This window comes from Notamacropus eugenii, chromosome 2 (assembly GCF_028372415.1).
Source record: "Notamacropus eugenii isolate mMacEug1 chromosome 2, mMacEug1.pri_v2, whole genome shotgun sequence".
In the NCBI taxonomy this organism is placed as follows: domain Eukaryota; kingdom Metazoa; phylum Chordata; class Mammalia; order Diprotodontia; family Macropodidae; genus Notamacropus; species Notamacropus eugenii.
This window is the reverse complement of record NC_092873.1, coordinates 474,426,432-474,440,015: the sequence shown is the minus strand read 5'-3', so window position 1 is coordinate 474,440,015 and position 13,584 is coordinate 474,426,432. Positions and strand designations below refer to the sequence as shown.

At 38.4% G+C, this 13,584-nt stretch overlaps 1 protein-coding gene across 7 annotated transcripts in view; it reads left to right on the top strand.

The window, feature by feature from the left end:
- DNM3 (dynamin 3) overlaps positions 1 to 13,584 on the top strand; it is a 626,037-nt gene that overhangs the window by 156,809 nt on the left and 455,644 nt on the right. For all 7 annotated transcript variants that reach the window (XR_011975664.1, XM_072648609.1, XM_072648608.1 and 4 more), the window contains exons 3-4: positions 6,414 to 6,563; positions 7,919 to 8,122. Coding sequence is in view for 6 of the 7 variants with exons in the window: in XM_072648609.1 (XP_072504710.1) it covers positions 6,414 to 6,563; positions 7,919 to 8,122 (354 nt within the window). In the remaining variant the exon portion in view is untranslated. The remainder of the gene's footprint in view (positions 1 to 6,413; positions 6,564 to 7,918; positions 8,123 to 13,584) is intronic.

The window sequence follows — 13,584 nt, the reverse complement described above, 5'->3', positions numbered from 1 at the left end:
GAAGAGTTGCCTCATCATGTGAGATAAGGGTGAAGGAGGAGGTAGTGGCTAGAGGCATCTGTGTGAAGTGAGATGAGGAGGGGAGAAGAGGAAGCTCTGTTAATGAACCCATTTTTTTTTCATTAAAATATGAAGGAAGGTCCTTATCTGAGAGGATAGAGAGAGGGGAAACTGGGAAGTTTGAGTAGAAATGAAAAGGGTTGGAAGTACTATGATGAACAAGGTAGTGAGTTAATTAGGGATGTATGAAAGAATTTCCTCACAACAGTGATAGCCCAATTGAGGTTATGTAACATAAATTTGTGGTGGATCCAAAAGGTACCATTTCATTATTTTCTCCAGCTTTGTTCAATAGAACATGTACAGGAATGAAGATAGTGAATGGTTTGGTCTCAGATTGAGGCTTGGCAGGGGAAGATCAGTGATAGTTATGATAAGAGGGTAAGGGAGTCAAGAGAAGAAAGTATAATGTTAATTGATTCACCAAAGGATCAAGATGAAAACGAGACCAGAGGTTAGCCATCATAGAGTTGATGACCTTGGAAAAAGAACTGAGTGGTCAACAGGCTTTGGGTAACGAGCATCTCTGTGTTGTTGTTACTGTTGAGTAGTTTCAGTTGTGTCTGACTCTCATGTCTATTAAGCCAGATACCACCAAGAGTTAATCAGTATGACATAGAACATTTCATATAGGGGAATTTTCATATTGAAGATCATATTGAAGGAGAAAAGCAGTCATAAAGTATGTGAGTGAAGATGCCATGCTCAAGGGTAAAAAATAGAATTAATAATGTAAACTAGGGATTTTAGTGTAAACAGATAAATTCAGTCTGTCACAGCTATCACTAACAATTGTTTAGATGTAATTAATAAGTGGAATATGGCAATGATAGGAAACTGGATAATGTATGCATTATTTAAAAGGAACCTGTATTAAAAGGTATTGGTGCTTCTCAGAATATCTAGGGAGGAGGATCATTACAGTTTACTGGTAGATTTAAGCAGGTTTGCTTTCTTTTACTTCTTTATATAGGTTGGATAATTAGCAAAACTAGAGTCTGACCTAGGTAAATCTCTAGACTTTTGAAAAAGCACGGCTCAATTATCTGGTTCTCTGAGGAGAAATCTCAATTATGTGTCTGCCTCTGTGTCTTTTCCCTGCTATACTGATTTCCACAGAAGCAGCTGGGGAAAGTGTGCATGACTGCATGTCCTTTCCCTTGGTGTCTGGCATCCTGTGGTAGCACTTGGTACCATCTCCAACTGGCAAGGGATTCATTTTCTACTTAGGGCTAAATTTGTAATGAAAAGGCCTTTCAGATATAGTCCTGGCTGTATTGCTGATACAGCGTTTGTTCCGAGACTCCATCTCCTAACCCTAAAGGGTGTATTTGAGAGTCTAGATGTGACAATAAGAACCTTGCAAAGTGTCCAATCCATCTGAGAATTCACTATATGTTGAAGAAGAAAAATAGGTATAATATGACATATACATTCAACTCTGGGAGAGTGGATTTCAAAGAATTCATACAAATGGTAGGATTTTATAAAAGAATTCCTTTCCAAGAGGAATAGAATACTTTAAAGGATGAAATTCTGTTGACACAAACACAAATTATTCCAGTGAGGAAGCAAAGGAAGAGCTATGTAGTGAGATAATACTCAGGGAACCAGCTAACTTTGTTAGACTGTCTCTCTTTTTTAAAGACCTTTACAAAAGACAGAAGTGAAGGTAAATTATTTTTTGTTAAAAATAAAAGAGAGGAATTGGTCGAATGAACAATAGGCATTTGTTAAGCACGTAGTACATGTTAGACGCTTCCTATTACTTTGGGTTTTACGTCTCCTGCTATGCATGTGCCCCGAGGGAAAGTGGCAAGAGGCCAGGTCTGTCAACTTCCATCTGCTCCAAAGCGACTTCCCCCTGCTCCTGGAGACTTCTACTTGCAGCTTTGCCCACCTGATTTCCAGTTTCAGGTGGGAAGAAAAGTGAAAATTTACTCTGCCTTCCATCTCCTGCTACAGCTGTTTCTGGAGGAAAGGCTGCCCTGTAAGGGACCTCCGGCAAGTGTCAGCACAAGATATCTTCCACCCCCTGTTTTCAGTCTGATTTCCCAGGTGTGAAGTGGGGAATCTCCTGGGCAAAGAAGAGCAACCTTTCCTTTGACCTCAGGCCTTCCGTCTTCTGCTCAGCCTGTCCCTTGAGGGTAGAGGAAGAAGAAAGTTAGTGGGGAGTGGGACTTGAATTGCCTGATGATATTCTGTTTCCTGATTCATCTCTAGCCTTTGGAGGGAAGAGAAGTGAAAAGGGGACCTCCCATCTGATCATCTCATCATGTGCCTTTTATCTCAAGGTGCATTTGTGTATCTCTGTCTCCATCTCCAGCCTCCTCTCAGAAGAGGAGTAGTGCCTTCCACTCAGTGATGAACATACTCCCACCTGGTCATACGGATACTTTCCATTGGTTCTGAGCCAATATAGATTATCATCCAAACCCCATTCCCCATCCCCCACCACCAAATTCCTTATTCCTACTCCTCTCAACTCTCCCACTCTCAAGTTCCAACCAAACACCACCTACTCCTTACATTTTTATGTCTTCTGTTCTATTGGCAACAAACTTTCCTTCATCCTAAATCTTTTCCTTTTCCACTAACCACTCAGTTTTTCAACCTACTCATTTCCTATATGACCTACTCCTCCATCCCACCTCAGCCATGTGCAAAGATGATCTCAATATTTCCATCATTCACAAGTTCACCACCTCTATATTCATGAATTCTGAAATCCTTTTATAAGACTATAATCTATTGCCTTTTCATAACCCCGCCCCCCCATCTCTGTCTCTCTCTGCATTCCTTTATCAAACTCTGCTCTTTGTCCTCAATGAGACCTCCAATGCCTTAATCCTTCAATTCTGTTCTAGGCTGTGGCAGTTTCCAAACTTCTCAGCCCACAAAAGTCGAAAAGGTCAGTGGGGAAACTTTGTGGGACCTGGGTGAGAGAGGAGCACACCATCTGGCTGGTTGGCCCCAGCCCCAGGGATATTTATATGTCTACTGACTCCTGCCCTACTGTCTATGTTCACATCTCCCTCATCCTCTAAAAACCATCGCTTAATCCTTCCATACCAACTAACTGTTGTCCTCTATTTCTTCTGCTTTCTAAGCTTAGAGAGCTTATAGAGATTGTCTACACACACACACACACACACACACACACACACACACACACACACACACACACACACACACACACACAGGTTTAGTCCAGCAGCAGTCTACTAGACTAAGCTACTGTAAGGTAGCTGGAGAGTTATGTAGGGTTAGAGCAAGAGAATTGTACACTAATCCCTGTTTTGAGTTCTCTGGGCTGGTTGTTCAGCTGCAGTCTTCAGACTAGGATGAGAACTGGATTTGAGGCCCCCAGTCCATTCTGGGAGTCACAACCACCCAGATGCTGCTCACTTCCTGATTCTTTCCTGGTGTACAGCCTCAGGTCTGGAAACATGCTGTCCTCATCCACCACTCCTCTTCATTCCACAATGATTTTGTGACCTAGTTTTGGGGTATGAGTTACAGAGTTGCCAGGTGAAATCTCTTCCTCATTCATACTCTCTATCATACCCATCTATGCTTCTTTTGTAATCCCTCCAGGCCCCTGTTTAGAGTGCTGCCATAGTGGAAGGCTCCTTATGGTACTCTCTTAGCGAGGCCTTGTCCCTAGTGTCCACGGATCTATCCCTGTATCTTTATGTATATCAGCTGGAAAAGTGACACTTATTTTCCTTGCATTTTTTATTAGGACTCTGGTGTCTTTTAGGACTTTGTTGGAGGTAGTTGTGGGGGGGAGAGAGGAGTTAGAGGATATTGCTTCTTCCTCTGCCATTTTGGGTGGTCTTCTTAATTTTAGACAACACATTGTGTCATTTTTTTATATATAGAAAAACTTATTCTGGTTCACAGTTTAGTAGTAATGAACCACATTAAAGTCTATTCACCCCAGTAATCGACCTACCGCATTATTCAAAGGACCAAACTTTTAGGTATAGGCATAACTTTATTCTCTTGGAGAATGGTCAACAGTCTCTTTAGTGCTGCATACCAGAAACCAAGGTGAGCAATCTGTAGTCTCTATTCTGTGAAGTGAAAAATAAGGCAAAAAATAAAAAATAAAAAGCAGGAAAAAGGAGTAGGAGAATATGGGGGGGAAAGAGGAATATGATATGATTTTCCTATCGACCTTTACTCTGTCAATAATCGTCAATCAGTCAATAAACATTTATTATGTGTAAGACATTTTGATAGATCCTGGGAATACAAAGAAAGGCAAACAGCCCTTGAGATCAATAAACTCACAATCTAATGGGGCAAAATAACATAAAAAACAGCTAAAAAGTGGAGATGGAGAGGGGAGAGAGGGAGGTCGTTAAGTTCAGGGACATGATGAATTTTTGTGATCTTGTAGGAGAAGAGCAGCCAGGTGGGAAATTATGAGGTGGCTGTCTTGGCCCCCCTCCCTAAATGTGGGATCTGGGAGGATCTCTCCAATGTCTACTGCTCATCATATTCTCTGGAAATGCTTTCTCTTCTCTGTATGTTGCAGAAGCAGGATAAAAAGGAGTACTAGTGGCAAGGAATATCATCTTTCTTTAACCATTTAAAATTTTTTCAGATTTATAGGAAGGAAATCTGAGTTTTTAGTGGTCTCACGGGGCAGAATGAGGACGAATGGATGGAAGAATCCTTTGTATTTATGCCATGTTTTGCTTATCCTGGTATAGTTTGTATCAGAAGTGTTCAACTTTTGGCCTGTGGGCTGCTTTCTGCCCACCTGAGTGCAGCCTTAGCCAGATTAAAATGTAATTGGTAAATGTTTAACAAAGTACATAACAGTACAATGTAGCATAGGTAATATTAATTTGTGGTTTTTGAGGTCAACATGTGGCCTGCAGGAATCCTGTTTCTATTTGTCCTCACTGGCCTGCATAAACTTAATTTCTCGGAAAAATATCATTGTATTTCAAATGATTAGTGGCTTATTTTGCTTGATGGCTTCTCTTGGCTCACGTTGCAAGCCTCCTGTGGCTTAGCGTAACAATATCACTGAGCTTAAATACATGCTATTCATTGTTCTCTTCCTTAAAGTCATAGTAAGTTGACAGTTTCTTTTTTGTTTAGTCATTTTCAGTCAAGTTCAACTCTTTGTGACCTCAGTCCCTCTATAAAGTTGGATTTTTATGAAATTCACAAGACAGCAGAGGATTCTTTTCTTGTGAGGAGCCAGTATTTTCCCATTTTTTTTTTACTCTTTTAAAGTTGTTTTTTTCTGTCTCTCAACTTCTTCCCTCTCCAACCCCTTGTAATTTTGAGGTAATTGTTCCCTTTGGGGGAAAAAAGCTTAATCTTATTTTTGAGAAAAATTATATTTTAGCTATCTGAACTAGTAGGAATTCTCAGGTTATTGTCAGTGTTTTCTGTAACTTCTATTAAAATTATTGTATGAAGTTTTTTCATTTCCATCTATTCCTTTTTTCTAAAGTTTATGAATTATTCATATGAGCTACTCCTTTTATCACTGTCTAGCAGATAGCATAAAGAATGTTAATCAAATTGATGGCTTAACTGTTCTGTGTTTACTAGAGTTTTAATTTCTTTGATAACTCATTGTTTCTTGCATTTTAGTTCAGAGGTGTTTATTCTCTTTGAATTACTCCTAAAACCACATTATTTAAGGAACATTCAACTAGAGTTCTTACTTGAACTACATGAAAGTTTGAAAGTGTAGAATGCTTCATGTCTTTTTTACTTTGATGGCTATCTGGGCAGTATTGGGAAGATTTGATTTGTAATTATAGACATATCATTGACATTATTATTCTAAACATCTAGGTTTTCTTTTTATTTTTTTGGTGGGGGGAGTCATGATAACATTCTAAGACTATTATCTTCATTGAGACAAAACTATGTGGTATAGTTAATAGAAGGCTGAACTTGGAGTCAGAAAGACGTAAAGTTGAATCCTGCCTCAAATCTTTGCTGGCCAGGCAAGTAATTTAATCTCTCTGAGCCTCAATATCCCCTTGTTAAAATTTTTATATAATACCAGTCTTAAAGTTTTGAGGATAAAACCAAATCCAATTTCACATATCTACATATACACAGATATTCATATATGTGTATGTAATGTATATATGCATACACATATGTGATATATGTCTATAAATATACACACATATATATAAAGTTTTGTAAAACTCAAAGTCTAATGTAAATGCCAGCTGTCATCACTGTGATCACATTATAGAGGGTTTATAGCTTTTATTAGTGAAGACAGTACTAACTTAAATCCTTGAAATACTGAAATAATTTTAATATGGCATTAGGACTAGCATATTTCTTTGTCCTTATAGAATATGGTGAATTCTTACACTGCAAAGGAAGGAAGTTTACAGATTTTGATGAAGTTCGTCAAGAGATTGAAGCAGAAACAGATCGAGTGACAGGAATGAATAAAGGCATTTCATCTATACCCATTAATTTACGAGTCTATTCCCCACATGGTAAGTAAATCATCCATCTTAAATTTTTTTCTCGATAAAAACTGTTTCAGCGTCATTTAGTGTAATGGTCCTTGTACCTATAATATGTACTTTAAAATCCATAAAGAATGGGGTCCCTCTCTTGTGATGTACTTTTTAATCACAGATATGGTTATATAAAATCAATGACGTGCTCATGGGAAAAACAAACCCTAATGGTTTTTCATCTACCTTTCAACTCCTTAGTTGGGTGAGACATTTTCTTTTTTCTCAAATAAAATTCTTTTATATTCCATAGCATTTAGGGTTTCTTATAGAAATGGCATATTCCCCAAAGCCTAGCTAACAGCTCCCCTCTCCCCAGTGAATGTTTATGCCTGAACTGATTAACATACATTTTTGAAAGTCTCTGGGTTTATCTTGAACTTTTGAAATCCAGGACATTCATTCTCTGCTTACTTCAATAATTCTGTACTGGCAGAAATCTTTAGTGTTCATTTCTCTGATTGAGTCTGCCCATACTGATTTTGTTTTATTAATCCTATGCTTCTCTATATTGTATTCCTGAAACAGCAGCCATCATTCTGATCCATGTTATCAGTATGAGCTCATAAATTAAGATTTTCTTCCACTGGTATGAAATTTACTGCCTTGTTGGAAATAATCTATAATCAGAACTAAGTTGTCCATGCTGCACACTTTCATTATTTCTGATCCTGTTTCCAGTCACCTTTATTGCTTTACCATCTCTACTACATGATTGACATGGTACTCAATTATAATTTCTCAGTAATGCTTGCCATATGTGCCAAATTGTGTTATATATACACAGAATGGTAACTGATTTGGGTAGAAGTCAAATTATCACTCACTCAGAAGTTGTTTTTCTTTCCCCAAATGTAAGCTTCATGACTCTCATATGTTCACCTGAAAATACCATGAATGCCTAAAACAGCTTTCCATTTCACTAATTAGCTAAACACACTACAAGTAACATATGGTGTTTGTGAAGAGAAAGACAGCCTTAGTCTGTGTGTTTTCATGCCATTATGGATTGATATTACATGTCAGGTACCATATGCATATATTGAGTGTTTTAATTATAACTGCTTCCCCCTCCCATTTTGACTCTACTAGTCCTTGAGAAAAAGATGTTTGGTAAGCAAATAAGTGTCTTTCAGATTGCATTAAAATCATATTGGCATAACAATTATGGATTATTTGCTTATCTCTGTTTAACAGTGCTTCTCAGAAAGAACATTTATATAATTGAGATGCTTTTGACTTTTTCACTAAGGCATCAAATGACTTTACATGATCAATTTCCTTTGGATACAGAGTGTATAAGTAAGATTCTTTGTTTTCTTGGCCTACAGTGTTAAATCTAACCCTTATTGACCTTCCTGGAATCACTAAAGTGCCAGTAGGGGATCAGCCACAGGATATTGAATATCAGATCAGAGAAATGATCATGCAGTTTATCACTCGAGAAAACTGTCTGATTTTGGCTGTTACACCTGCAAATACAGATCTTGCCAACTCAGATGCCCTGAAGTTAGCTAAAGAAGTTGACCCTCAAGGTGAGTGTTTGACTCCCAAGGTAAGAGGGAATTAGCTATCAAATTTCAAAGGCATGAACCCATATAAAGGTGATTCAACTCAAATGATTTTCTTTTGTTAATAATGTGATAATTTAGGTCATAAGATTGTAAATGAAAATAGTTTTGATAATTGAGATTTCACAGGCTAAGAGGAAAATCAAACAGTTAAGATAAAAATTTTGTTTCATGAAATATCATATTAATCAATATATCTAAAAGACAAAAATCTTCCAGTCTCAGCTGATAGTCTACTTGTTTCATGTAGTATATGATTCAATATTATTCCAACAAAAGTATTCAAACGGAGTTCATTATAAGAAGAACTCGCCTATGTGTTTCTAGTAAAGAATTGTTTTAATTCTATTAAATTTAGACTTGGGGGTTACTGATTAGAGGATTTGTGAATATTTAGAAAAAGGAAAGTCGATCCCTTACCCTACCGCACCACTGCTGGTGCTGTCACCTCAAAAATTACCTTGTATTTATTAAGTATATATTTGTATGTATACATGTTTCCCCTGGCTTGGTTATAAGGTCCCAGAGGGTGCCTGGCACGTTGTAGAGATTTAATAAATGCTTGTTGATTGCTTAACACCAATTGGATATATTCACTAAGAGCAAGCGATTTTCTGTTTTGCCTCATCTCTCCATTTTGAAATTTTAGCTTAACACCTCTGTGAAAGTTTTGCTGAATCCTTCTCTTTAAAAGTTATTTTCTCTTTCTTTGACCTTGCATGCAGTACATTGTACCTCAAATATTAATTACTTTTAATCTGCATTGTAGTTATGAAATAACTGATCTATATTATTGCTTAATTATGTCCTGTCCTACTCCTTGATCCCAAACTCCATGAAGACAAGAACATATTTGAATACAATCATCTTTATTTTTCTCCTAGTTCTTAGCATAGGTCACATGGTAGACATCTAATCAACAATTTTTTAATGAATGTGTAAATTGAATGAATAAATAAATGAGAGAGTTATTAGACTATTAGACCCAAGAAATGCCTTTAATCCAATATATCTGGATTTCAACAAGGCATTTCATAAAGTCTCTCATGATATCCTTCTGTATAATTCAGTGTAGCAAGTATTTATTAATTGTCTACTATTTATCCAAGGCATTTTGGTGTTTGTATCAGGAAAATAAGAGAAGTAGGAGGAGTGATCATGCTTTCCTCTTCATGTATATCTATATTTGCAAAGGTTGACACACACTCACTTGTATCTTTATACCCTACTCAATTAATGTCCCACTAGCCTATTTGCTATATACATGTGTATATACTTCTAAGCTTATATATATATTTTCTTATTCTAATAAAAATGTCTTAAAAAATACAGACTGTATAGCACATAAAGATGATTATAGTGTAAAAGCACCCACTGATTGGTGCAGTAATTTCCCAGGAACTATTTGCTTACCTCAATAATCCCCTACTAAGACATTCTTCTAGATAGAAAAAGCTGATAGGTCTTTTTCTTCTCTACCTTGAATCAAACTAGTTCAAAAGAGAAAAAATACACAACATAGAAAGATTTCCCTCAAGGCCAGGAGAACCAAAAGAAAAAGCAAACACAGACATTCTTACATGCATGAATGTTCTTTCTGTTAGGGGTCATTTCCCTAAAGTTGTGGGTTTGTATTGTCATTGTTCAATAAGAATGAAGGGGAAATCCAACTCTTCACCACCCAATACATATATCAATAGATATAGATGGCACCATTATTGGTTAGTGGAAAATTAAAATAATACAGGTAGCTATTTCTACTTGCTAAGAAGTGTCTCTGTTTTATTCTTAATAAGGAGAAATGATTTTTCTGACTCTAAATAGCATAGTAATCTCCCTTCACGTGGAAACAGCAAGTTCTCTGGCTGGTCATTTTTCTAGATTGATTGCCTCAGAAGTGAGGTAGAAAATAGGAAATGACTGTGAGTTTATTAAGTGAAAGAAAAAGGATTGGACTGATTTTTTACTTTTTATTAAATATGTCAGTAGTTAGGTTAGTTAGGGAAAATAATGTCTGAGGGCATCTGTGAGTCATTAAAACTACTTCCCATGGCTGCTATTAAGAAAGAAATTCCTATCATTTGCAAGGGCTTTTATCTTGCTCATGTCTGGTTTTGAAATATTTTCAAGGCAAAGCTAGTAAAAGAGACCTTTTGGGATACTTATTCATTTACCATTCCTGATGCTTTTGAGGTACTCATTTAACATTGTGGTCTCCTCAAAAGTCAGTTGACTGACTGACTAATCCCGTAGAGTAATTCTCTTTTGGGTCTTTTACAATTCAGAACTTTTATCAATGATTTTGGATGATACGGAAGGAATGATCACTGTGTTTGCAGATGACTTATAGCTGGGTGGAATAAATGAGTGCTAACTGATCTTTATAGTGAAAGTAGGGAATGAAGCAAATAGCCCACTACTACTGATCTAGATGCCACAGAGGACCACAGATATAATATAAGAAGAATGATACGGAAACTCAAATCAATTCCATTTGTCTGGTAATCCACAAGAGAAAATATTCAGGAAAAGGGTGGCAATAATACTCATAGCCCTAAATGTCTAAACATGAATGGGTAACAGAGTGGTCCTTACATAAGTCTAAATTTAACCTCATATTTATCATTACAATTTGAGGGATTGTCGCTCATGATTAAAATATGGCAATGGCGTGGTACCTTTTATTCTAAAAGAGCAGATTGGCTAAATCCATGAAATATAGGTGGGGAGTAGGCATCACTCAGAACATTTGGGTAAGAATTAATGGAGGTAAAAAAACAAACAAAACAAAACAAAAAGAATTAATGGAGGAATAAAGGAGCAGTACCATAGTGCACTCAAAAGGCAGGAACAAGCCTCAGAAATTGCTGTAGAGGCAAGAGTATAGCGGTCATGTGTGACAAGAAGTTTGAACAGTTACTGGCATTCTCAGCTCACCTGCTGAGATATTCTTCACTTGCTTTACTGATCATTTTATCCTCTAGAAGGTAGAGGAAATGATGAGGAAGACTTCTAATCTAGACCTCATTCCAGGTTTAACAAAACTGCTTTTGATTCCTTGCCCCTTTTGTTTTTCCCATTCTTAGAGCCAAATTACAAGTTTTGTCATTTCTTTGCTTTTAAACCCTCCATAATCCATCCTCCATAATTAGTATTTGTTTTGCTTAGGACTAATCCCGTCCTAAATTCCCTGTCCCGCATATTAGCCTCTCCTTTCTTTCCTGTCCCCTGTTTTACTGTATTTCTGGATCAAGTTGTTAGTATATGCTTCCCTCCTTTGATCAGTTCAGATGAGAAAACAAAGTTCAACTTCTTCCTTTCTTCCTTATTTGTATAGTTTTGTAATTCTGCATACTGAGCATGTGAGATAACTTCCCTTACCCTTCTCTCTTTCCTTTCTAGTGTATTCTTTTCCCTCTCCTTTTCCTTTCTTTTTAAAAGAGCATTAAATCAGTGTTTAGCACAGTGTCTGTTACATAGTAAGCCCTTAATAAATTCTTGTTGACTTGATTCTTGGCTAGGCTCCATTGAACCTTTTTATGTTCAATTTGACTATAGAATGCCATGCATTTAAAGGTAATCCTACCAACATCTAACACGGAACATGCATAGTGTTCATTTTAAAAATAGTACCTTGGTTCAAACATCTTAGCACTAAGAATGTTATTATTTCATAAGTAATAAGTTGCCTTTCTTGTCAAGACTAACCTTTCCCCATGCACAAAATCTTGATCCCATCTTCTTCCAGCTTCTCCAAAAGATCCTCCCACAATCATTCTTATTCTTTTTCTTATCATTCCCTATCTTCATGCTGCCTGCGAATATACCATGTCTACTCCATCTTCTTTTATATCCTTCTTCAGACGTTCCAGGTAACCTAGTTGTGCTTGCGAGAAATTCATAGTCCCATCTGAGGTTTCAGATGGAAGTACAGTCTCAGCTCTAACCTCTTTGGTGTTTGTGTTTTGGTCCTTATCCCCATAGAAAGATTCTATGGTTTTTTCACTTTTCGTCTGCTTTTTCCAATTCATGATGTTGGCTGAGTGTTGTAGCTTTTGGTTCTTTCAGTCAGAAGGTACAGATCTTTAAGTTGAGCTGATGTGTGTCTAGGCTAAAAGCAGGCTTTTGTTTTTTGTTTCCCCGATCAACCCTGGGGTTAGCTTGTTAGGTATGTGGGAGGGGTTGTCTGTCCTCAGGATATCTCCTCAGCTGACTTGAGGCAAAGGCAAGGTCAGGGGATGGTGATCCCAGCTTCCCTATTGTCTTCCCTTTCCCCCTGGAGGGCTGGGGCACGCCTAGAAGCTAACGCGTGTTCCCGCCCCTCCTTGGGCTCGTCTCCCGGCTCTGAGGCTTGCCTGGGTCTCAGTGCGAATTTTCTCTGCCCTGGGTCGTCTGTCCCTCCAGCCGTCTCCGCTACCGTAGGAAGAATCCCCCTTTGCCACTTTTCCAGCCTCTGGTGTTATGAGACCACCCGCCCCCTTCTGCTGTTCCCGCTGATCCAGGATTAATCTGGGGAAGAATTTTATGGTTCCCTCACGGTCATCAGGGGGGAGGAGAGAGCACTTACTGATCACTCTGCCATCCCAGTTCCTGGAAGTTCAAGTAGTGACCCACCGAAGTCCGTCTTCAGGCTGAAGATTTCAAGGGCTGCTGCGCTGATGTCTGGCACTCAGTGGCTCTCACTGGCTCGGCCTGGCTTATCTCCTGCTCCGCTGGTCTCGCCCGCCACTCTCGGGCTCCTCTGGTCCCCTCCGCCCTGCCGCGCTGACCGCGCTGCGCTGTGCGCCGGGGTCTTACCCCCGCGGAACAGATCCCTCCCGTGGACCCTCCGGTCCAGCCTGGGCTCCGAATCCGTCAAAGTCCGTCACCCACTGGATTCTACACCTCCAAAGTCTGGTCAGACTCTCCCCCCGGAGATATCCAGAGGAGTTCTTCCAGGAGCTTAGGTGAGTCGTTGCTTTCACTCCCATGTCTACTCCATCTTAAAAAAAACAAATTCGCTTGGTCCTACATACTCTCCAGCCATCATACTAATACCACACCTCCCTTTGTGGGTAGACTCTTTGATCATTTATAATTCACACCTTCAATCCATGTCCTCTCACTCTCTTCTAAATGCTCTACAGTTTGAATGACCTCATCATTCCACTGAAATTCTCTTCCTAAAGATATCAGTTGTCTTTTAATTACCAAATACAGAAGCCTTTTTTCAGTCCTCATTCTTCTTGACTTCTCTGAAACTTTTAATGGCAACTGCTGATTACCTTCTTTTTCTGAAATTGTGAGACCGGTTTCTCCTGGTTCTTTTCCCCTATATTTGTCCACTCCCTATCAGTTTCTTTTGCCAGTTCCTTATTCATTTCATGCCCGCTAACTAAGACTCTTTACTTGGCCCTATTCTCTTCTCCCTCTAGACTACCTTATTT